The sequence below is a fragment of the Manacus candei genome, unplaced genomic scaffold, assembly GCF_025592945.1.
Source record: "Manacus candei isolate 608988 ecotype Guabito, Panama unplaced genomic scaffold, ASM2559294v1 h1tg000043l, whole genome shotgun sequence".
In the NCBI taxonomy this organism is placed as follows: domain Eukaryota; kingdom Metazoa; phylum Chordata; class Aves; order Passeriformes; family Pipridae; genus Manacus; species Manacus candei.
In genome coordinates, this window is record NW_026138091.1 from 11,827,745 (window position 1) to 11,854,121 (window position 26,377).

The 26,377-nt window shown below is 36.7% G+C and overlaps 1 protein-coding gene across 1 annotated transcript in view; it reads right to left on the reverse strand.

The window, feature by feature from the left end:
- CNTN1 (contactin 1) overlaps positions 1-26,377 on the reverse strand; it is a 232,191-nt gene that overhangs the window by 10,100 nt on the left and 195,714 nt on the right. Inside the window, exons 17-23 of the mRNA XM_051795425.1 lie at positions 23,670-23,819; positions 20,472-20,542; positions 17,834-18,068; positions 14,089-14,192; positions 7,795-7,981; positions 6,217-6,329; positions 4,942-5,098 (exon numbers count right to left, since the gene is read on the reverse strand). Coding sequence (XP_051651385.1) covers positions 4,942-5,098; positions 6,217-6,329; positions 7,795-7,981; positions 14,089-14,192; positions 17,834-18,068; positions 20,472-20,542; positions 23,670-23,819 — 1,017 coding nt within the window. The remainder of the gene's footprint in view (positions 1-4,941; positions 5,099-6,216; positions 6,330-7,794; positions 7,982-14,088; positions 14,193-17,833; positions 18,069-20,471; positions 20,543-23,669; positions 23,820-26,377) is intronic.

Here is a 26,377-nt window from a genome sequence, read left to right on the forward strand (position 1 = left end):
AATGGCACCTCGCATGTTGCCAGGGTATTCTGAGTGTTTTCTCCTTAATTTTCTACTTAATTTTTGAGTAATGAGACAACATCAAATGCATCGTGAAATTACTGCTCTTTTAGAGGAGAGCTCTTTTGGAAATGTACTTTTAGTTTAGTAGAAACTTTTTGCTGCATTGTGGTCACAGTTGCATAAGAATATCCAAGATGAGTAACAGAGAACTGTCACGCCAGTTAGACAGATGACTTTTCATTAGCATTACTTGTGATTTTTACCTGTATTCTCCTCCTCTTATACAAACTGCCTTTGCAACAGATGGACATTTTCAAATCATATTTGATTATGCCACATGAAAAGCGAATGATCACCTGACTTACTTGATACTAAGGAAAGCAGTAAACATTTATGTCCCCTTCAAATAATAACTGAAAAAATTAAAAGATAAAATGATTAAAATGATTGTATAATTTACTAAAGGCAAAAATTTTGCATTGTCCTTTGAAAAAGCTATTATTCAAAATAAATATGTTTTCAGGATCCTAAAACAGGCCTCTGGCAAATGGAATTCATATGTGTGCAGTGAACACAAGAAGCCATAATTTTGTACTCCTGCTATAAGCATATAAAATACATAAATTATTCTTTGTCCATCTCACTATTTAAACTGAGACATTACCCTGATTTCATCTTTGAAGATTAAGGTGTATGGTATTTTCCTTTTTTTTCCCCAATTTTTTCCCAAATGAGAAGCAACTGCCTCCTCTCTCCCTCCCTGGATGAAATTTTAAAATTTGAGAGCTTGATTCTGTTTTTTCTTTACTTTGCCATAAATTAATTGCACTGAGGCCAGTGTAGTAACACAAGTGAAGTAAAAAAGAAACAAGAACCATATGGTTTTAGTTTCTACTGATTGCAAGATTGCTTTGATTACACTAATATTAATAATATGGAAAAGCACTGCAATCCGAAAAGCATGCAAAACACAAAAAAAAAAACCCTCAGCCTTTAATATATTTAAAAAAAACCCAGATAAGACTATTATGAACCATTGAAACAGATTTCTTCAGTTAAACAAGTAGTTCCAACTTTATCTGGCTGTGGTAACTCAAAAATGAATTTTAAATTGCGTAGCTCATTAATTTACTATAATGGACTTGATAAATATCCCCAAACTCCTAATTGTACCACAGGCACTGGCCAATAAAATGTAACAGTTCGTGACTGTATTTTACGCTGATTATAGCTATTTGCTGAAATGCAGCTAGGCATATATACAGAGAGTGAGTTTATGATAAGAACTTATATTTCAAGATGAAATATATTCCAAGAAATATGCATGAGATATCTGTGTTTGGTAAACTTCCTTTATATCATTCTCAGCTAAAAATGTGTATCCAGTAGGAAGCTGAATGGTTATATTAGAGCAAAGTAGCTGCAGGATGTTTGCCTCCACCTTTTGCAAGTATCTGGGTTTTCTGTGAGAAGAAGGAGGAAAAAGAAAATATAAAAGGAAGTTTTTCCCTTAAACAAGGGATTGAGTTAGAAATAACATCTAGTTTCTTTCACATTTGACTTTCAAATGTAATTAAGTTAGTTAAAATGTCCTATAGTTTTAATACCTAAAAGATCTCAGGGCCAGTTAGGGTTCCTAAACCTGAAATGTAGGCCAAAAGACATCTTCTGGTGTCCTGTCTGGCCTCCACCTGCCTATCCAGAAGATCTCAAGTCCCCTGTAGATCGTGTCATGGCTGCCAGAATTGTGTTTATCACCCCTGGCAATCTGGGGCATCTCAAATGCTACAGGCTTCAACATTCTGAATTACACCTTAGATGACAACCAATTATAATGGGAGTTTAGACACCTAACTCAGCTGTGTTATGGAGATTACTTTGGATTTGATATCCCATGAACAGTAGGAAAACACCACCCTGGATAACACATGGCTTTTATAGATATTCCTTTCTCATTCCAGTTTGCTTAAGATCTGGTCATTCCTGGTCAGCATACAGGCTATTTTGAACCTCTGCCCCAGCTGTTTAATTCTCCCCATTCACATATGCAGGAAATTAACTAGGTTTGCAAACCCTGGAATCAGATGCCTCAAAGTCAGGTAAGGCATCGTTCCCCTCTGAATTTGGTAAGATGCCTTATATTTTGCCTTAGCTACTGTTTACATCTCGCTGTAAATACGTAACTTCCATTTTGGTCAGCTGACTCCAAAACCACACATTCCTATGAAACTACGTCTTCTCTTCTCTGGAATTCTCTGAGAAAAATCATCATTACTTAAAAGCTTATCACTCTATCATTCTTTTGGGGCAACTATTCTAAACCCTGAAGCGCTACTGGAAAATGTCCTTAAGAATAAAAATTAGCAGACATAATTTACCATGTGTAGGCGTTAAAACTACGCTTTGTTCTGCTTTTTGGAAAAAGCATGCATTGAGCCCAGAAATTGCCTGAAATTCTTGCCTGATTTTCTGTATACTGTGTATTCCAAAGAGATTACCCTGCCTTTTGTTTCCTTTTCTATCTTTACTAAACTGAATCCAGGGAATGCTGCCTTTATCTATGTCACCAGAAGCACTGTCCCTCTCTGTCAGCTGCTGTATGGTAGGATTTGTGGATGAAAACTTGTCTGCAGTGTGGAAGACAGATCAATACAAAACTCTGTGAAACTCTTGCATTTTTAGGGTGCTAACTCTCCCAGTGGTGCTAATTCTGTACGGGCACGCTTAGGACAGGTCACAGTGGAAAGACTGATCAGTTTGGGCTTAACATTGTACTGACATGACGATTCTGCTTCCAGTCTGGGAAGTAAACTATCTGCTGTAGCCCATAGGGTCTTTATATCACATTCATGACAGGTTCTAATACATGTATGATACAAAGATACCTAGGACATGTCCTAAGGACAGCAGTTGCCTCAAATTCTTTGCAGCTCATAAAACACACCAAGACTGATTGCCAGAGTGTATGATAATATCCACAATGTATTTTTTAAAGTGGTTGACTTAGTACCCCAAAACATTCTCATAAAATATGGCAGACAAAATTAACAGGTATGCTAAATTGATTAAGAATTCAGTCACTGGCAGATTTTAACACACAATTATCGAAGAATGGTCACTGAATCTCTAGTGCAATTGCACAGTGAACAGCAGTTAGACCGAAGTCAATCCAATATTTTTCATCAAAAACAGAAGTAAACACTTAAAGAACCAAAATGGCAAAGTAGTGACAACAACGCATTCATAAAAATTCAGACAGCATGGGAACTTAAGCCATTCAAACCAACTGTCCTTTGTAATAATCACATGCAAAATTATACACCTAGGGAAAAAGAGACATGACACTGTCGTGGTACAGATAAAGATGAGAGACTGTATCCTGGAAAGCAAGGATTACAAGAAGGATTTAGAGTTGGTGTTGGATAAACAAGATGAACACCATTTTATTGCCCAGTGCAAGGCAATAGATGGCTAATGAAAGCCTTTCATGAATAATGCTGGGAGTAGTTGTGTAGGAAGGCGAGACTATCTCTGCATTCAGCAGAGTTGAAACAGTGCATATAGTTATAGTGTCTACAGTCCTAAAAGAAGTCTCAGAAGCTGGAGAGGTGAAGAAAAGAGCTGCAGAAAGCATTTAAGACCTGAAGAAAATGTTATGGAGAAATTCAAGAGTCTTGTTTAATGTCTATTTAACATTTGATTAGTATCATTGGCTCGTATATATACATTCCTTAATGGGAAGAATGTATCAGACACAAAAAGACTCTTTAATCTAAAAAAAGTTATAAAAGGAAACAATAGCCAGACCTCCAAACCAGATAAATACAGATAATAAAATTAGGTACAAAAATTAAATCAGTGCAGGAACAGAACAAAGATGCAAAGATGCTTCATACAAACAAAAATGGTGATACCTATGAGTTCACACCAAGTGATATAAACTGTACATATTATTGAAAACCTGCAGATGGGAGGTCTACTCCTTTAGTAATGACCATCTTCTCTCACAGTACAGATAATACAGCATAGGCATTGCTTTTTTTAAAAAGCCACAATAACGGTTGCATTGCTTGTGTGAAAAGAATGTTGTTGATGTTTAATCCTTACTATTCCCCAAATTAATTTTTTTAATTAAAAAGACAAGAATACAATGCAAGTGTTCGAGCCATAACCTTGAAAAGACATTACCAAGTCCTTGAAGTCTATTCATATGTTCTACTTTATACACTGTGTGCCAAGGCACACTACTACTTAAAAAACAAAACTAACAGGAAGGAGATGTACAGACCATGTCTGAGCTTGTATTTAGAGTCAACATTGAGCATAATTTGAATCATCCTAAGCCATGCTCCCTTCTCTTCTTTACCAGTCATCCAGACCACTCTGAAGTTGAGCATGCTGAGTTTCTCATTGCTTATTTATCATTTTTCTGTCACAGATACCTTTTTCACTGAGAAATGGAACTTCCCCAGCAAGTGGTCTGCGGATCACTGTGCATCACTCCTTTCCTCTATTACTGTCCTCTTAGTGGCAGTTGACAAAGGAATGAGATACAGAGGCAACAGGTACTAGGAACTATAGGGTTATTGCAAGCCGACACCTAGATCCTGAGGCCTGCACCATGTAGTTATCCTTGTAAGATACTACTAGAAGTGGTAGCCTAACCAGGGGCATTAGTAGAAGCAGTCTGATATTTGGAAAATTGGCAGTGCTTCCAGGATTGAGCTGGACTGCTACAGAAGTGTTCTGTGTATGCTATGAGTCCTGAGAAATGTTTTAAGGTAAGCTCCTATTCTCAGTACAGTCACCGCTGAAGGGCTACCTCTCAAATTTTGGATGTGAATTGTGTGCCCATCTCTTGACAGCGTGCAAGACAAAAATATTTAGTCCAATACTTCCAAGGATTGTGGGATAGAAGAAAGGATGTTATCTACTCACCTGAAATTTTTATTTGAGCTACTTCTCCATCTCCTCCTTCACTGTGTGCTCGGACCTCAACAACATATTCACCATCACTGGGGACTGGGACCTCTATTGTGTGCTTTCCAGTTGAAAACAACTTGCCTTCGTGTTGTCCATCTGGCCTATAAAGTACCTAGGAAAGTCATAGTAAGTATAGTTATTGAAATGCTACATTTCCATGAAGACACAGTTATGTATGTACAGTGTGTCAATGAATAAGTATTAAGTTTTTATTTATATATGAAGCCTATGTATTTATACCTCAGAACTTAGTGGCTGATACTACTTTTTCCATTTAAACACAGGGAGAATCTAGATAGGATGTTTCTTCATTGTTTTCTCTGTTCAAAATTACGCCACCTTTTGAAAAATAATTTCAGTGCTTATACTCAAAATAAGCAATTAAACGATGGAGGATAATAATGCAGTGTGGCAAAGAGCATCAAACAAAAATATGAGAATGCAGTTCGGTTTTCTGACATAAAATTTGTAACAATTTAAAGAAATGAAACAATTATAAACTTTTTTAACTATCAGTGATGTTAAACTATTGCAAATGTAATGGTATATGTCTTGTGGGACCTCAAGAAAAGATCCCAATTCCTTCTGGAATAATCTCTGTGAAACACAATTCCCAGGAAGGAGTTCAGCTTCTCAAGCACATTTGTGCACGTAGAACATGATACTAATTTTCCTACTGCCAAGCAAGCAGCAAAATGAAACAGGAATTAATATTTGAAGCTTTCTATATGCCCTACACTTAGTATATGCACTTGTTCCAGTTATACAGTAACTGCATCTAACAACATTAAAGGTCCCTTCCCTTACTCTACCTTCCCAGACTTAAAGACCCCATGTTCCAGGAACTGTAGCTCCCATGGAGATGGGAAAGGAAAGCTGAAACAATGCACACTGATATAAGGACAAACTATAAAGCATCCAACTTTTTTAAGCCAATAGACAATAAATGTGATCACACGGGAAATGAGGTTGCTGCAGTCACTGCTACGAACCTTCCCATAATATGGCTTACCACTCAAATGAATTGCAGTGCCCCAATGTTTTCTCATAATATTGACTAAACCCACTGGCTTTGCCCTAAGCCTACTGTATGGCTGTGATTGCTGAGCATACCTTCATCTTAAGCATTCAAGTATGTTTAAGTCTGATTAGGTACAAAGATTTGCACAGTCTACAAAATGCACCACATGTTGCATAAACAAAGACAAAAAATATTTTCAGATATCATACTTTGTATCCTTCAACTGCAGACTCATTGGACATTGACTTCACGTGATCCCAGGTGATGATGTACCTTGAACCAGATCTTACAGAACTGATAATTCTTGGACGTTGGCTTGGAGCTGAAAAGCAAAGCATGTGTAATGTAAACTTAAATGAGATTTCATGAATGTTCAATGACATTGTTATTAAGAAAGGTAAAAACCTAAAAAGTGAAATCAGGCTGACATTTATATGAGCAAGGGATAGTCTCCTTCTTGGAATGAACTGCTAAAGCTCTAGCCAGGCAATTTTGGATGGCTTGTGCAGTGGCTGCTTTGTCAGTTTGCCTTTCTATTTTGCAAGAATAGAAGTGGCCAACGTTACCCTTCACTATGTTGCTGGCCACGTGTATTTACTGGTATGCAACTATGCTCAGAATCTCCCAGAAATGTGGCTTAGGTGATATTTATACACTGAGATTAAATATTAAATTAAGTATTTATAGGCCTTTCTACAGCATTTAACTCAGTTCAGCAGAAATAGAAGTACCCCACTACAGAAACCACTAATTATAATGCACACAATAAGCTTATAAAATGGACCCTTATTCAACACAAATGAACCCTGTAGGTGAAAGCTGCACAATACTCTATTTACTGACAGAAATCATTAAATTAGTTGTACGTATTTTTAGCCCATGTAAGTGCATTTTAAACATACAAGACATATTTCTTACATTGCTCAGTCAATGCTAGTACTAGGTATCATAATTAAGCCAGGAGCAATATTCAGAAACCTGTTATGGTATGTAAATTCTAGGGTGTGATTCAGATTGCCCATTTTTAAGGATGCCTGATCCCGCTCCTCCACTGTTAATGAAAATGGCAGTTGGTCACATTCTAATCTTCAGAATCCCTCTTGCTACTGACTGAACAGAAAGACAGAGTACACCTGCCTAAGTAATTGCTGGTTTCAACTGTTCGTCATTTGGAATATCATGTCCAACTTTGGGATCCCCAGTACTAGAAAGCCACTGGTAATCTGGAGTGAGGCTACCAACCTGGTGGGGAGCTGGAGCACTTGACACGTGAAGGGAAGTTGAGAGAGTTGCGCTTATCCACCTTGAAGAAGAGACTGCTTTGGAGGAGACCTAAGAGTCCCTTATCCTTACCAGGGGGGTTATCAAGAAGGCTCATCAAAACGGCAGGGAAAAAGGATGACTAACAAAAAGGCTCAAATTTGATTTAAAAGAGTCTTAGACTAGATGCTCAGAAAAAGTCGGGCAGTGGAAAAAGTTTCTCAGAGAGGTTGTGCGGTCTCTGTCCCTGGAGGTTTTCAAGATCCAGCTGAATAAATCCCTGAACAACCTGATTTGAGCCTGTAGCTGACCCTCCTATGAGCCTATAATCTCAGCCTCTTTACTGCCTTTTGTAAGATATCCACATTGTACACAGCAACAAAAGAGAGGAAGGAGAACCTTAGCAGAAATTTTCAGACAAAGAACCAATACCATATGAAGGGAGAACATTTGATATATGAATCAGAAGCCATGTTTGAAAACATGATGGACATGATTACACTTAACCTAATGTTCCATTTACTTACGTGCTTTCCTGGTAACGACATCGATGGTGCTGCTGGGAGGTCCATAGCCTGCACTATTGAAGGCAGAAACATCTACATGGTAGCGAGTATTAGGCTTCAGGTTTTCCAGTTTAGTTGAATATTCCTGATTGCTCACTTGTACCCGCTGTGCAGCTGCTTCTTTATCATGAGCAGCCCAGTAACGAATCTGTAAGCAAGCAAATTGAAGGATTAAATTTAACATATTCAGTCACAAAGAAATTTTATAAAAATGTATGTATTTCTATATTGCATACTCTGGGTAACAAGTGAGCTAAAAAAAATTTAACAGCAACAGTATGGAATTCCTTCTATAGGCTGCAATTTTATCCAAGTTGTGTATACGCATAAAGAAACAGAAACAAATGCAGATTTTATTATGAAAACTTTTCTCTCAGTGGTCTAACTTGTTCTTAGCTAAGTCACTAGAAGTCTGGGAAATGGATAATGCCTTCAGAGAACAAGACTATTTTCTTCTTGCTCTTTTGTTTGCACATTTTACTCTGGACTTTAATATTGTTTTCCTACACTAGGAGAGACTAAACTCTGCAAATGTTTTCAGAGTATTTTGTTTAGAATGTCTTAGAAATTTAGCCCTCTTGTACTTCTGTCTAGGGAATGCAAAGTATTCAGTCAGATTAGCTGTATGTGTAGGTTTGGATACATGTACTTTAACAAATTTTCTAAAGTTCTTTGACTAAATTCAATCAGATTTCATAGTACAATACGACATTTGTCCAAGTAGGTGAAAAAGAACCTGAAAATGCTTAAACTTGTAACATCTTAAAATCCAAAGCCAATTAAGAGTACATAGAAATTCTGTGAGGTTTTTTTTTATCCCCAAGAACTTGTTCCATCCTATTTTAATTCATTAGGCATTGCAAAGCACCATTTTAAAACAGAGTAATTCCTATGGAGAGATGCCATTCCATCACATACACAGAGTCTTATTCTGTATGGCCTTGTGAGATGCAAATGAGAGTGGAACACTGTTAGTCTCTGGGTTTTGTCTGGTTTATAACCATTTACATGAGACTAAATTACTGCACCAACCTGAAAGAGTGGAAAGCCATGTCCATTACATTTTGGTTTTGAGTGTTTTAATTCTAAGCATTTTGGCTCAGTTTCTGCCTGTCTTCATAATGACTTTTGGGTATGCTACATGACAGACTTTTAAAATTTTTTAGAAGTAAGTTAATGTTGTTGGCAAATTCAGGCTCTAGGAAAAATCTTGCTTTGTAAGATTTTACTATTGACATTATATCCTGTCATTTTTCCTTTTAAATAGCAAATGCTTTAATCTTCCATTCTGCTGACATTAGTTGCCCTTGGAACCTTCCTTTAAGGAACAGGTTAGAAGAGCTGATAGTTTGTCAAGACGTTAATATCACAGTTCTCCTCTTTACAAGTTATGAGTACAATCCTTGTTTGGTGAGGCTTTATTTTCCCCTGTTCACATTTAAATTAAAATATTTAATACAAATATTTCTTTATTTTAACTTTTGCTGTGTCTGAATGAGGAGAGAGGCAGTAGGTGATTTAGTAGGGGATTTCTCTTCACCTGCTTCAAATGTCTGTGAAAATGAGAACATCCAGTATCACTACTCAGAGGTTACTCTCATCTAAATACTTCTTGTAGTTTGTCTCTTGTCATTATTTGTTGCCTCAGTCTTTCCCACCAGTGCTACAAGTTACTCATACTCTGATTATTATAAATGTGACAATATTTTCATGGCTTTTGTCACTCTTTCATGGTGCAGAGAGAATCACGTCGTATCTGCAGACCAAACTGGCTTTGCTTTTTGAATTCAGCATGCATACCTGACTTTCAGGTACAAACAAGTAATTCTTAGTTCTATAAATGTATGTCCTGCATACTGCTTTGGAATTTTAATTCACTAGCATCCTAAACATCAGTTTACTGTAATTTAGGCACTCACACTCATGAAATTCCCACTTATCAAGGTGGCTATTTTCCTGAGTCAACAGCCTTTGCCCCAAATGAGTGAGGACTGTGCACCTGATCCATCCTGCGGGCTTCTCCAGCTTGATGAATGGTTTCAAACTGGCATGGATCTGAAACTGTCACAGTCATTTCAGCTGAAGGTCTGATTATGATCTTAAAAACAGAATTTCTTCTATATAATTAACAACCTGTTGTAGATAAGCTGCTGTTGTTGAATGTAACCAGCTGTACACCATAACCTGTAAAATGTAAGTGGCTGACTCAAGTTTGAGAGGTTGAGTACATCAGGAGCTAAAGGACATCATGTCTATCTCTGTCTCCAAACAAGTTTCTAGCCTTCAGCAAAGGGGTGTCTGTAAAGTTCTATGTGGCCAAAAGTTTATTAACCATGACAGGACCAATGGTAGCTTTGTTGTTTATATTAACTGTCCACCGAAGACTAATTAATTACCTTTTAGTATGAGCTATTATGTTAATTAAGTACCTGCTTTACCTAAAGATGGAAAACACATTTTATGTGAAACTTTTATTAGTCATGTGGCATACATTGGAAGCCTTCAAATTCCTCTGACTTGCAAAACATTTTACAATCCTAATGTTCTTTTGCATTACAGTGATGCTAAGGGTGTAATATACAAGTAACATACAGCATCAAACAAGACAAGCGAGAACAATGAATGAAAATGTAAATTGCTTCACTGAGAGTGTATTACATTTCAGGTAGAAGTAATATAATTTAAAAATTAAATTAAATTTAAATCCCTAATACTATTGTTCTTGGCTGCAATGTTGTAGACTTCACTCCTATAGTGTGTGAGCTGTGTGTCATGCACATAGAAAGTTCTTTAATACACAGTCATATTTAATACATAGTCATATTTACATATTTAGAAAAGAAAAAAATGAAGATTACTTCCTTGACAGCTAAGAAAAAGTACTGGCTTCTTTATACTATTCCTAAATTTCTTACTTAATATTTAAATAATGTCAAATTATCTTGAAATAACTTGGAATTTTCTTTCACTCTCTTGCCTCTGGGGAAGTGATATCTAGAATCAAATGCCCCATTGCTTCAAGAACTCACGTCTCCACTTGAATGAGTAGCCCCTCTCCCTTTTTGTTAAATAGCTTAGCTAGTAGCTCCAGACAGTCTGCTTCTTCCTGGTGCTCTGCATTTACTTTGTTAGGCAATCAGTCTCCAGAGGACACAGAAGGGTATTTCACCCGAGCTCTAGAGTAATTGTGGGAAATAAGCCAATAGTGATCTCTGTGAAGGAATGCCTTAGCCATCATGAATTGGTGCAGCCCTCTGCTGAAATCAGGGAAAAAACTGTCTTTCATGGTCCTCTCCTCTATTCAAGCTTTAATATACTGAAATACATTAGAAGCTGTTTTTGCATCATGAAACAACAGCTCCCATACTCATGAAAGTTTTACATAGGAAGGGCATAAAAATATACTTTACTCATATTAAGAAAGAATGCTAATAGCATATTTCAGTCAACAAGAGACAATGGTGGTGAGTAGTGATAAATTTGTTTAATAAAATAAGCCTATATCTATTGCATAGAAGCAGCAGGAAACATGGATAGTGTCTCTGGTACTGCATGCACTGAAGAGCTGTGGCTTTTATTTTAGCAGGCTATTGTAAGAACTCATAAATCTTAAAATCTCTATATGGATGGAGATAGTTTTCATACTTTATCTCTTTTTTAAGTGTGAGCTGAGAATACTCCTCTGTAATGGCAAAATGTATCAGCTCACACTCATTACCATGAGGGCAGTCATCCTGACAGTATGCATTAGTGTCAAGAAAATCTGACTCTTCCTGGTGTGAGAAGTGTTGTGTCACAGGTGAAATACCTTCAGGTATTTGCTCAGCGTACTCCCAGCTCTTAAACTCTAGCATTCAAAAAGTCAATTATGCAATCTTCAGGTAATAATAAAGACAAAAAAGAAACTTAAGTGTTCTGGTGAATGGTGTTTTTTGTTAACCTGAGCAGTAATTAAAAAAATAACTATTGTAATACTTACTGATGTCAATATACACAGAATCTTCCAGAGATAGTCACTGGAATTTTATAAATGCAGTTTAAGTGCTCCTTCCACCACAGCTTGTATTGCAATGCTATTACAGAGCATCCAAAGGAGGGCAATGAAGATGGTTAAGGGCCTTGAGGGGAAGCTGTATGAGGAGTGGCTGAGATCATTTGGTCTGTTCAGCCTGGAGGAGAGACCTCATTGCAGTCTACAACTTCCTCGTCAGGGGAAGTGGAGGGGCAGGCACTGATCTGTTCTCTGTGTGACCAGTGACAGGACCTGAGGGAAGGACCTGAAGTTGTGTCAGGGGAGGTTTAGGTTGGATACAGAAAGAGGCATATTCTGTGAACATCACAAAAGCTATCGGCAGCCCTGACCTTCCAGAAGAGCCCTCTCTATTTTTGCCATGTCCTATGGCTCCTTCAGGACTGATGGGAGAACATAGGAATTTCTTTTCATTTTCAGTGGAGAAGCACAGGCTTGCCTTTTGCTGTTTTTGTCTCTTACTAGAATGAGACTGCTCAGGGGAAGAAGATCTCTGAATTAACACCTTACTGAGCACATTTCTTTACAAGTTATTCTCTTTCTAGCCAAAAGATCTTCTAAATTTTTTCTGACATTTTTCCTTTTCTTTTCTATCAACTGTTCCATGCATTCTGGTCTTTCTCACTGAATCCTCTCCCCTCCCTTCTTCCCCAATGTCCCCTGTCAGCAACTCACATGGCTTTATGTAAAAAAAGGTACAATTAAAAAAAAAATGGCCAAATGTGGGTTGCCTATGGGCATGGCCTCCCACCATGTTCTTTCCCCATTTATCCTTAACCCTCTTGCCTTCCTACCCCAGTCCCTACTACAACTCTCAAAATCCACTGTCATGATCTATCACAGCTGTAATCCCAACTCTCCCAGATCTCTCCACATTCCCACAAGTCTGCCAGTGTGTGCCTGCTGAGTGCGTGTTCTGGTTATTCTGGGTGTGCAGGCTTCAAGCCCAATTTCTGTGCAGACTGTCCAGCTCAGGAGTGCACAGAGCTGTTGCTACAGGGCTGTCTCGGTTGAGCTCACACATTTGAGCACTCCACCCAGCTCTCAGCTATGACCATCAATTAGTCTATCCTATTCTAGAGGCACAATCCTTACAAAACACCAAAACAGTGGGCTACTTTAGTAAATTAGGAGTTAACAATGATATTAGTGTCTTAATTTCAAACCTCAGTGTCCTCTGTTTGTAAGTTTTAAACCTAATGTCTGTACTGTATAAAAGCAAGCTTTACATGGGACACTATATCCTAGTTCCTATAGAGGTCTTCACTATAATCTTGTTAGGTATTCCAAAAGTATTACATAAATCTCATGGAGACAGAAACAGAGATCAGGAAATATACAACCAAGTACTATTAACTTAAAAAACATTTATTCATAGATTTCAGCTATAAAAATGAGGTTACTCCTCGTTTGTATGTGCTCATTTTGGAACACAGAAGATACCAAGTAGCTGACAACTTGAATCACAAAGCAAGTCACTAACAAAACTAAGACCCAAACCCCTACTCTGGAGTGCAGCCAAAGTAAGCAGGTTGTACAGTGTAGAGTTTTTCAGCATCCACTGTGTATGGATGATGTTAAGACTTTCCTGCCGGAGTACTACATGGCCATTTCTGGTTGCACCTACCCTGCAGTTGTCACCTCTGTAGAAGGACAAGAACAATTTTTACCAGTAGTACCACTTAGATGGACCACATAAACATGCCCTGAAGCCCTTTTTTATGTGGAGAATAAAAACAATGAAGAAAACATTACTGTCTTGCACAATAGCGGTGTCTATGTTATACTGGATTCCGGGCACTTGTCATGTAGTCCCACTTACTATAGGGTTTGTGGGTGAAATACATTAATAACTGCTGATAATTTAAGTGGGCCATCATTTATTTTCAATTTTACGTATGTGTTGACAATTACACCCAGAATTTAATTTCAATATGTTTTGAGAAGTTAGAGATAGGCATTCAATTACATAACATAGACAAGATTCTTTTATGAAATAATGATACCCTATACCAGTTGAACAGTGAGAACACACATTTCTTAATATGTTTTAGTAATGAAGTATGTAACACCAAAAATAATCTGCTTCTCAGAATGCAAAATCTGCACAGAAAACACCAACTAAAGAAACCTAAAAGACAGAATGCTAAAGTAGGAATTATTCTTGGATTTAACTACGGAAATGAAATTAATAAGAAGATATACAGTATCAGCTCTAAACTCACCTGATACCCTTCCACAGATTTATCAGAAACATGGTGCCAAGAAACAGACATTTCAGAAGATGACAAAACTTTTACACTCACATCTGTAGGTATTTCAGTTGGAGCTGGAAAATGAAACAGATGTTAAATATCCAATCTGATCCTGTGATATTGTTATACTTGCTTACTGGGGTTCTTCTCACTTCAGTATTTTATATTATTTTCTTGGTATCAGTGAGCCAAGTGTTAGCCTTTAATCTGGTTTTACTTGAGTAAACTTCAAATCCAGTGATGATCTGTATGGAAAATGACTCTATAAAAACAAAGCAATGATCCCGTTGCTTGGCTCAGATTATGAATTTTTATGCTTCAACAGATTCCATGATGAAATTAGTGTAAACTGAAAACAGGCTTTGGTAAATAGAATGAAACATCCAGTGATCTTTTACTAAATGGGACAGCAGATCCCAGATTACACACATCAGATTTTTTAAGTTAGTTACACACAAATACTCATGTATGTCACTTAGTCATGATGATGCAAACTTTTTATGAGCACAGATATTAGATATAGGGCTGTCCAGTCGCACACAGAAACTTGAACATAAGTGTGAAATGATCCAAAGCACCCTTCTATCAGGCATACATCACACAGTAGATTTTATTTGTGTTTTTAGTTCTGGACAGCAGCCAATGCACAGCACAGACCATTATAATGTGATATGCTTTCATTCAGGGCCTAGAATATTAAGTTCTAGTTTCATTATAAGAAGCTGTTATTTCACTGCTTGCTTGCATTTTAAGTAAGATAAGGAATTAAAAAAGGTATAAACTTAGCAACGTCTAAGAGAGTTTTTCAAGCTAAGAGCAGTTCTCTGTCACAAATCTTTTGAAACAAGTTGCAACAGACGGGTATGGCAGCCCTAGCTGAGGAAAGCTTTCATATACTTAATCTTCCAACTGGGCATCCAGTCAACTATGCATCAAAACAGCCAATGTTAAGAAAAAAATCAGTTACATCTCTCATGAAAAGTATCCTAGGTAACTAAATAATCTTATATGCAAAGTTACCTTTCGTAATTGTCTTTCAATGGCTGTTAATAATGCAAATGTCTAATTAAAAAATTATACATTATTGCAAAATTGTTTTCACAATGACAGGAATTTAGATAAGCTAGAGGCCTGTGCACTCATTACCAGCAATCATTACTCACTACTAGCAATGGCAGGTATGACTAGTAGTTGTCAGACATGGAACTTGGCTGAGAACACATGGGAACACAGAAATTCCCCAGTCACTAAAGGTAATAACGCTGCCAACAGTTATAACTAGACAGACATAGATCTATTATAAAATACACAACTTAGTGGAAAAATTGTCACTATGTTTATGTATGTACCTATATTTATAAATACCTGTGTGGAATATTGTATGACCATATTGCCTTAACATCTCCCTAATACCTTTGAGAAGCTGTGTTGTCTAACAGTAATAATATCGTTTGCTGATTTAGAGGTACGGAAGTACAGGTGGAATAGTTGAGATCATCTAATCTATTCCCAAATCACTTTCAGACTCCCCTCTATCGTATCAATTACAGAATTTTCCAAAATATTTCGTATTGAAAAGCTTCAAATGCCAGGAATTTTGCTGACACAATACTAATATAATGTTTAGACAATATTTCATCTGCTTATGCTTGTTTATGAGTTCCAAACAATTTATATCTCTATTCAGCACTTACATTCTATAAATATTTTGCAGTGTCTCCTGAGCCAGAAAGATGACATCAGTTGCTTTTATACAACCTTCTAATTCAGTAATTCCACCAATAAGAGAAGGAATCATGGGCTTCACAATATGTTCTCTTCACTGAAAACATAGTGGTCATCACACAATTGTCTCCTAAGCATAACTATACAAAGTTCAGGCTGGCAGCCAGTTAGTACACTACAAGATATGGAGGTGATTTTGTTCAAGCCCTAATGCCAGGAGAAAACTCTGCAGAATGCTCTTTGGAGTAACTTCTGTTACATCTATGGGAAAAATTCCTTCTAACCTGTCCTGCAGTTCCTGGATTTGATATGGGCAGTGGTCAGGGTCACAGCTCCACAAAGGAGCTGTAAGCACTACTGGTAAGGTTTGGACTCTTGTGCTTGAAATCAAAGGAGTAGGATCACTGAGCTTCTACTCCTTTTGCTGTCTTCATCTGGCATCATTTAAGCGTAAATGTTTTTGTCAGGTGTCTGGACTTTGTTAAAGTCTATGTTAGAACATCAGCAGCCACTTAAGTGGCCTCTTTAGCTGGAAGCTGGCACTACTGCACATTTGCTTTTCCTCTGTCTTTTGGAGATACTAGACTCTACCATGTCCCTGAACTTAACAGAGCTATACAAACACTTGTCATCTCTGACATGGTTAGTATAATCCTAACAAATACATGGGAGCTTATCAGCCAGCTGTCGATAGGCAAGTCTCTGAGAAAGGATGGATATTGAAGTGTTATTTGGCAGATATTGCTTTTATTACACCATAGCCACATACTAACACATTTATACAATTGCAAAAACCTTTGTGTTGCTGCAGCAACTGTTGAACGTTATTTCCTAAGGTACACTTTTAAGAGAAAAAAGATTAGTATTAGCCTTGTCAGACAGCTAAGTGTTGCTAGCCTGAACCCTGAATTATCATAAGAATTGAAAGTACTATTTTATCTTTTCTTTGTGTGTGGCCGATTTGTGCGCAAAGTTCCCATTAGTGCTAATGGGAATCGTGAACATAAATCTTCCATAAAGTACACAGAATGAATAGCAGAATCAGAAGCCCTGTTATCATATCCCTCTTTGGCTCTTTGGTCTATATCTGTTGACTTTGTGAAGGAGATTTTGCTCTATAGAAAGACAAATACAAGCAATTCTTTGGGTTTCTGGCAGAAATTAATAAACTGTATTTTTTTAGAACAGACTTGAGTGATGATGTTGCAATTAAGGATGTTGTATATATTTCTTCTGATTTAAGGTAAACTTTCTTCTAGCACTTTCTTCTGCTAAGTTTGTAAAGTCATTTAAACTTCATTTCTAAAGATGACAGTATGTGAAATAATTCTAGTAATAATTAAAAAAATATTTCAGTGGAATGTCAAAAAGGTTTTCATTAAATTATTCACTTGATAGCTCTAACATGCAAACCAGAATAAAGAATGGGACAGGGATAATTTATATTAGACCCCAAACATGCTGGAAATTTAACTAGGTACAACTGAGCTATCATTCCTTCCCAATTTTGGGCTAAATTCTGATACTGATCTACTAGAATAACAGGCTTTAGTGTGGTCTGTTAAGAAGAAAAAAATTACACATATGTCAAATACGTGTATTAAGATCACAGAGACATTGCTGGATAAAGATGTAAATGTTTTAGGCGACCAATATGAAGATCAGAATTCCTTTTTCTATATTCTTAAATCTTTTAACGGCTGTGTGAAAAATTTTGAATGCCTCTGACATTCCGAATTGCCCACTGACAGCAAGTACAACCAAGTGATGTGCACACCATATAAAGCAGTCTGAAACTGGCTATTCAGAACAATGGCAAGTGTTTTGTGTGAGCAAAAATATACACCCTCCCCCACTGAAGAAGTATGCTGCTATGCAAATCAGTGTCTGCTGCTAAACAAATCAGTGTCAAGCACCAGGTTCTCTCTGTTGATGTTGGTAGTGCTGATCTGGACCTCCAGTGTAAAACTTATTCGGAACCTTTACTCACCATCTTGTGCTGAATAAATGACTGCAGTGAGACTGAAAGGTCCATCCCCTTTGTTGTTAAAAGCTTTCACTTTTACTTGATACTGAGTTGAAGGTGGCATTGATTCATCCTTGTGGACATATCGGCCAGTTTCAGGATTAGTAACTGTAACTCTTCTCCATTCTTTCTCACCAAATGGCTTGAAAGCCACTATATAACCAAAGTTATTGCCATAGTGGTATTCTCTTGACAAAGGCTGAAAAGGCAGAAGATAAACCATTAATTTTTGTAGCCAGCTAAACAAAGAGGTCTAGAACAGAATATAAATAATGCAGAAAGTATCGATACAAATGTACAAACACTGAACTAAACTTCGATTTTGCCCTGGTTTCCTTCTGCGGCTTGCCCCCACTCCCTTCAAAAATAGACCTGCAGTATTACCATATTTGCTACTAAAACATTTTAAGACCTTTTTCCACATCTGAACTCAGTGTAACATACATCATGTTACCTCCCATAGAAAGAAACCAAGAATTGTTGTGTAATAAAACAGTTGTAGCTAGCAAAAAAGACTAAAGGAGTAAGGGACAGTGGATATGTAACAGAGACACACTAAGCCAGTATTTGCATCCATGTATATGTGTGAAGATAGATATTTTTGTGAAAGAGAAAGAGTGAAGAGAAAATTTATGTGGCTGGCTGAAATTATTTTAATTTATCCAAAGTTCATCACCTAGGCAACTGGCACAGCTGGTGAAGAAAGATGGACATATGCAAAGAATGACTCATCCTACCACTTTTCACTTACGATGGAGGGGATCCATTTGCTGAATTAGACTATCTACATAGCTTCTAACTGGTGAATCTTTCAGTGAAATGACTCCCACTTTCAGCATGAGCATTAAAGGTACCTATTCAAACTATTTCTTAAAACTGTAGCTGATTTCCTATACCTAGGAATACTGGAAAATATAAAATTATGGAAGACAATCTGCTATAATAAATTTTACTTCATTTACCAAAGCTCTACCTTCAGTGATCCCTCTTCAGTCCATGGTGCCTTTACCATAAGTCTTAGAAACTGCACCCAAAAGGCCAAAATCAAGTCATTCATCTGTTCATCTGGAGACTGACTGGAAGCACCCTTGGAAAATAAACTTCCTGCATCACCTTTTTCCCTAATGGAAACCTCCTAGAGAATAGTTTATTTTGAGGCAAAGGTCCTGGAGCAGTGACACAGAGAGTAATTGTTCTCCTCAGGTGTTTGTCCACTACTGCAGCACTTCAGCCTATGTGTGGAGATATTCTGAGGAACGACTCATGAAACTCTGGTGTAGCTCAACTCTGGTGTAGCTCATCTTCTGAATCTATCACTATATCTAGCTGCTTAAAATAACCCAGAATTCTTTCTCATATGCCAAAGTAAGCAGCCTGGATGAGGCCCTAGTCTCAGAATGACTTTCAGCCAGAGCAAACTTTAGAAACCCAGGACTGGCACTTAAAACATATTCTGGAAGGTCTTAAATAAAGTATTAAAAGCAGCTTGTCCTCCAATGGCTGCACATAATAAGTAGGTGTAAGTAGCTGAATAGTTTGTAGTATCCACTAAAAACTTTGAAAAACAAAATGGAAGAGGGAATGACAACTGGGGGAAAATGAGGAAGAATGGGCATGCTAGAGCTCTCCTTAGCTCTTCTTTCAAAACAAGATTTAGAACAGCTTTGATTGCATCTCTGGCTGTCTCATTCAACCTGGGCTTATGAATCATAGCAAAAGCTGAAAGGGGGTTGGCAGCAACATGTGAACCTGCCATACATTTTGTTCTTCTCTTCTTAATTAAGGACTATTTAAAATAGCGTATGCAAATGTCAGCACATTTGTGAGAATCAATATACATCTTTATCTTAGCCTTACAGATAGTCATATTTTTGTCTGTCAGACAGGCTCCGTAAATCTAAAGCCTCTGTTCAAAAACACTTGCCAGATATACTATTGAAGATTCTTGGAAAAAAAATACTTATAGCCATGCTTACTTTGTCTGACTAAATGAGCTACTTGGAACAGATGTGAAAAGCATGACATTATTTAAGAGAAAAAATGAGAATATAAATCTACTTGGGTGTACAGGAAATACTGTCTTGTGTTAGTAAATATTCTTCTGGTTATAATTTTCTTTTTTTAGTTTGGTCACAGTCAAGTTTTCACTATATTGAAAATGCCATGATATTGGTCTTTACATGCAATGCAAGAAGTAGCTCTGTACTTTGATGAAGTTTTTGTAAGACAGCACTTGTGGAGAAATAATAAAATAATCCAAGTCTTTTGCAAGTCTCCATTGCATGTGTTCTTCTGCTCTTAAACAGAAACAGAAACAGAAACAGAATCAAGCCCATTAGGACAAATATACTTCTTAACCTATTGTTAGTGGAACTAAGAAATAAGATCATATTTTAAAAACGCCAATACATAAACAGCTAATGTATAGTCTTCCTCGTTCCTTTTTATGTATTTTTTATGAGAAAAGTCTGAAAACCTATATATCGTGTACAAATCCTGCTCTCACAAGACCCAGTGACAAACCATCCATGGGTTTCAGGAGGAGCGAGATTGGATACAAGGAAGTTTATGTTTTGTGCTGTTCCACAAGTGCAATACGTACCATCCATGTTATTGTCAGCTCTCGATTGCTTCCACCCCCTCCTCCGACATCAGAAGGAGCCACATTAGGAGCTAGAGAAATAGAAGAGACAAGAAAAATTAATCCAAAGTATGCAGTCAGTAAAATGATCATTATTTACTTTTCTTTTTGCGAGCAAGGCCAATGAGCACACGTGGCACACACAATTAAAATAATGATAGTGTGTAATTGCTGTGGTCTTGCCAAGACTAATGTATAGCTACTGCTTCAGGAAACATGCCAGTTCTAACCATAGTTAGCAATCATTCTTCTTTTTCACCATATTGTCTACAAATATTTAACTGAATATTCAGGAATGGAAAGTTTCTCATAAGTCTTAAGAGAAGCACTGTGCATTGTTCTTGTGCTTCCTCAATACTGGTATGCCAAGGGCTCAGGCACACAGGACTTGCACTTGTAATTACCTTAACACACTGTGATCAGTTCCATCTACTTCAGTTCATTTACTCACCATGTGTAAGGTTAAACCCATGGATCTATCTTTGAAACACTGGTATCCTAATCCTGTTCTAGACTAGTGGCACATGTCTTCTTGATTGGCATGCTCAGAATGGGTAGATGTACATAAGCAAAGCTGGTACAACACTTAGTAATTTACTAATTGCATTTTACACTGATATTCTGGTTAATGAAATAAGACCTGTTGATCTATCATTAGCGCACAGCTGAGCAGCAAAGCAGGATACTCTCAAGGACTCCACTACAAATCTTTCCTATCTTCTCATTTCTTAAGACTCTTTGCACTGATTGTGATGATTCTATTGCTATACTCTATGGTACTTGTGTATTTATTTGCCGCCACTCAATGCTGAGAATAAAGAAAATATCACCGCAACTTAGGAAATGATAGCCTACCTACAGTACCTTAAATATGCCTCAGGTGTGCATGCACTAGCTACATGCCCTTTCTACATTAACATGTTCTTTGTGTTAAAAATTCTTACAGGATTAGGCATTTTCTCCATTAGTCAGTGAATGTCATAAGGTAATAATGGGATAGTTCCTAAGTGCTCTTGTATTATGTAAGTAAGATGTTTGCTGAGGCCTTCTTTGAGGAGAAACACAAAGCAGAGCAGAATGAATGTTTTCAGAAAGGATAAAAATATTTAACAATAACTTTCAAATTGAAATCAGCATTCAGTTCATGGTTTGTGCTATTTATTTCTGGCCTTCCAGAAAACAAATTAATGGAGAATGAGACTAAGTGCACATATAACAATTTGAGAGGAAGCTTGAATTTATTACTTGACCTTGAAGTCACCCTATCTATTTTAAGTAAATAGTTTTAGTGTTAAGTTAGAAGCAGAGGTTTGCTAGAATGTTTAAGTAGCTGAAGAAGATACACAGGCTGACAAAGAAGAGAAAAAAAGACTGTTTAATGTCTTACAAATCACTCTTTTCAAGAGAATCTTCCTCATTCTCTCAGCCATTAAATCCAGGTTTCTCTCCCCATTAAGACCAGGTTACTAATTCAGACACCTATACTTAGACAGCTATTCTAATGCATCCAGAAGCTAAAAAACATTGAAACAGGCCTTGATCCATTGAATTTCAAGAAATTACTGCGAAATGTTATTGATGAAGCAAGCAGATACCATTAAAAACAGAAATCATAGCACACATTTTTAGCATTCTAATAAAAATTACTGAAATTACAGTTATCTACAAGATGAGAGACTTCAAAATTGAAAGATGCTAATGACTTTTGAGTTTAAAAGACATTATTTGTCATCCATACAGTAAAACAACGATACAGCGCTGTTTGATGCTGTTTAACACAGAAAAAATGTTAAAAATAACTACAATGTGTGGACATGGGTTGTTTGTTATTTACCTTTTTCAGATTTACATGAAAATGCACATGCAGTTGTGCATACTCCTTCTGTAGTACCCTTGACATTGACAGAGCAACCCTAATCCTACTATTGCTCATTACAAATTCCAGCTTCTGGCAGAAAACAAACTTGAGTGCAGTTGTTCTGGAAATGGTAACTGATTTATACCCTATTTTGGCATAGCAAGAAGTGCTGACTGATGCCTAGTAAGATTACATGAACAGTTTGCTTTGTTTCCCAAAAGATGTCTCACACTCTGCCAGAGGTGACAGTGGTGCTGTGCCTGGAGAATCAGACAGACTAAACAGACTACCTCTTCCAAAAGCTTTGCATCCTACTACAAAACTGAAGGATATGCCATTTTGGGGGAGACTATAAGAAATGCCATGAATGTGGCACACTGCAAATTGCAGGACACTATTCCTATTCCATCCATAAGCATTATTTCTCTCTGTATCTGTGTAATTGCAAAAGTTAACTTTTATACTTTGGTTTTTCATTTTTAGTTTCAAATCTCAAGTCCTAGGACAACAATTATAAATATATCTAGATTGCACACGGGTGCTAGTATGTGGTATACAGGATTTTTTGGATATGCTCTTTTTGTAGTGATACATTACCTCCTAGAACATTGCTGTTATCTCCTTTGTACAGTCAAACCAGAATGTATTATCTTGAATAATAACACCTAATTCCTCATTTTGGAGAATTCATTTTAAAAAGGATGTGCCTGAGCCTAGAGTATATCCTTAAATATGCTCTGTTACTAACACTGAGCAATTAGACTGATAAGGGTGTATGTTGTGTTGGATACTGTCACATCTTTGACACAGAGTAAGAAGACACAAGACCAAACCTTCAATCACAGAAAATTGGCATTATCCAGTATAACACACATCCTATCATGTACTCTCTAGTTAGAATACAAACCAAATGGCAAATGGAGATTTCACTTGTTAAACACATGCGTGTTTTTTCTGAAGTCTTGTACCTTGGTCCCAAACATGTGCATGCATTCATACACACACAATCTGACTGACAGATACAGTGAGGGATCTCTGAAAGACACAGTATGATTCTGTTTCAGTAATGGAGACATATTTGCCATATCATGATGTTTCTTTGCTGTCTGCTTTGATGCTGTGGACAGTTTGATATTTGCTTAATAAAATCTACAGTAATGGGTACCTGAAAACATATTCTCTGGACTTGAATCCTATGAAGTGATTTTTTTCAAATAAAAACCAAAACTAAAAAACTAATTAATAAAAATGTGAAAATTAGGAAACACGTTAAAAGAACTTGATATTTTCTGTTTACGTACGAGCGCCTTCAGTTCTAATCCTCTGTGACGGCATACTGGGTTCTCCTGTTCCCAAAGTGTTTGTTGCAATTATCCGGAACTCATATTCCATCCATGGAATTAAATCGATCACTGTAGCAGATTCCATATTTCCTTCAATATCTGATGGATCTAAAAAAAGGATTAAATGCTTTAGAAAGCAGCATTTTTACAATAAGATCATCAACAATTTGTCTGATTTTGTCAAAAGTTTTACTATTCTGCAACTACACATAGCCAGCTGGAGGAAACAATGTTGTACATCAGGAATACCGCATTTTACAAGTAGTACTCGTGGCAGGCATTGGGAATTTGGAAACTATGAAACATCTTGAATAAACCTTATAGACTTGTAAGTTTCAGCTGGGTGTGAACTAGTACATGCAGTACGAGATTTCCTTCCTAATTACATATTGTAGTTGTAGAATTTCATTTTACCTACAGACAAATGCAATGAAAAATCTGGAATACAGAAACAGGAAAATAAAAATTCATGATATGGAGAGACAAGGGCTAGATGTAGTGTTTGATCAATTGATAGAGAGTGGTTTATAAAATGTGTTTCTACTTTGGTGCACTTTATTAGCGAGCATGTTACAACTTGCTGTCTAGTTCTAACCCAACAAGGATAAGTGTTCTTGTCATTCCTGTGAAAATACTTATTATTCTCATAAAGACAAGCTTCTTTACCATAATAAAATGAGTAACTCATGACTGTCTGCAATTCACAAACAGGGTTGTTTCTATAGCCGCCTGGAGTTTTGGAAATACGGAGTATTTTCATTTATTGCATGGGCCAAGAGTTGTTTGTCAAATTAGAGTCCTGGGTTCAGAGGGAGATGAGAAATGAGATATTCTGCACTGGAAAGGTAGCTGATTTGGAATTAAAATATGAATTCAACGCCTGCAAAAAACCTGGGCATAACAGTGTAAGCACTAGATGATGACACAACTTTCCTCTTCCTAATGATCATTAAATTTTTCATTCCAAAGTGAGGCCCTGAAGGAGAAAGAAAAACACTTTCTATTTTTCTTTCTACCTGCCCACCACTCTCCCTCACCCTTACTCAAATTATACTCCTGTCTAGGCAGTAGAGCCACTGCAAACCTCCAATACCATCTGAGCTATGATATAAATTCACATTCCTTTTCCTGGGCTACTACTTTCAGTCTCTTAATTTAATTTTACTGTCACCCAAATTCCCAGAAAAATTAAAAATCCACAACACAGTGAGAATCTGATCCCCTTAACTGGAAAGAGCAACATCAATGTAAACAACTCATTACTTAACCCGTTCATACATATTTCCATACTGTGAAGTAAAATACACTTTCATAAAACACACTCAGTATTATGAAACTCAGTATGAATGATTTAGAACAATGGTAGTAGTAATAACAACATTTTCAACACCTAAGTATATTTTCTCATTTCACACATTGAAAATTAGCAGCATTAACTGATAGCCTAAACACTAATGAGAGATCAGTTTGGACTGTTCATCATGCTTCTTTCAGATGAAAGTGAATACTGAGCCAAAATGGGAGCATCCCAGCAATTAAGTAAAAGTTTGCTGTGGTGCCAGGGATGGTTACCATGGTGATTTTACCTATTTTTTGAGGGAATCATCTATTTATCAAAATTCCTCAGTGTGGTTCAAACAAAAAAGCAACAATTTTGAAAACACTAGAATGGGTAATTTCAACTTTTCAGAAATTAATAATTTATATATTTTCTCTTAGCTTCTTTAAAAAGGAATTCAACAATCTCCCACTCAAGATGTGAATCCCACTCAACATGCTACACGATAAGACTCAAATGCATGTCTTAATGACTAGCTCAATAATTCTGTGAAGCAGATAACTTCAGAGATGCAGAAAAGCTCATCCCATCATGTCTATAACACTGCAAATAGGGAATCTTCCTGAGATGTGAGAGGACAGTTTCAAGTGTCTGCTCTGAGCCAAAGTGAAGATCTGAAACCAATACTTTTATCTCCTACACATACATTTCTAGTTCCAGTAACATGCAGTACAGAAGGAAGCTGTATCAGAGTTGCTACTCACTGTTCATAAATTCTTCCTATATCTTCCTACAATCTTGTTTCTTCATAGTTAATTTTTTTTAAATTAAGAATTAAAAAAAAGTAATATGAAATATAATGTAATTAATCCTAAAGAAAGTAGAGGCTGGTCTAAAAGCATCCTCCCTCCTGCATGTATTTTACTGAAGCAAATAATGAGCTATTTGAACAGCTCTAATTTCTACATTAATTATTTTTTTAAAGTTCTAAGAAATCTATCCTACAGAAACTATAAATAAGATATAAGAGATAGGAAGGGACTGGGGAACCTTCCAGTTTTATTTTCCAGACTACTTTCATGTAAGTCATATATTAGTGCTGATGGAGGTAATTATATCCAGTGGAGCTACATATAGTACATAGTCTGAAAGAAAAATATTATTTAAGGCAGTAGGCCTAGTATTTTTAACCTTTTACTCTAAAAATTGTAACAGATTTTCAGGTCAATACGTCATTCTCTTTCTTACACATCCACCTGTAGTTTCAAGTGACAACTTAAAAGAAAGACAGTCACTGAAACTATTACTACTCTCAGTATTTAGAGATGTTAAGTAAGTGATGTCCTAATTCCATAAAAAAGCACTTTAGTTATAATTTATTAGGGTA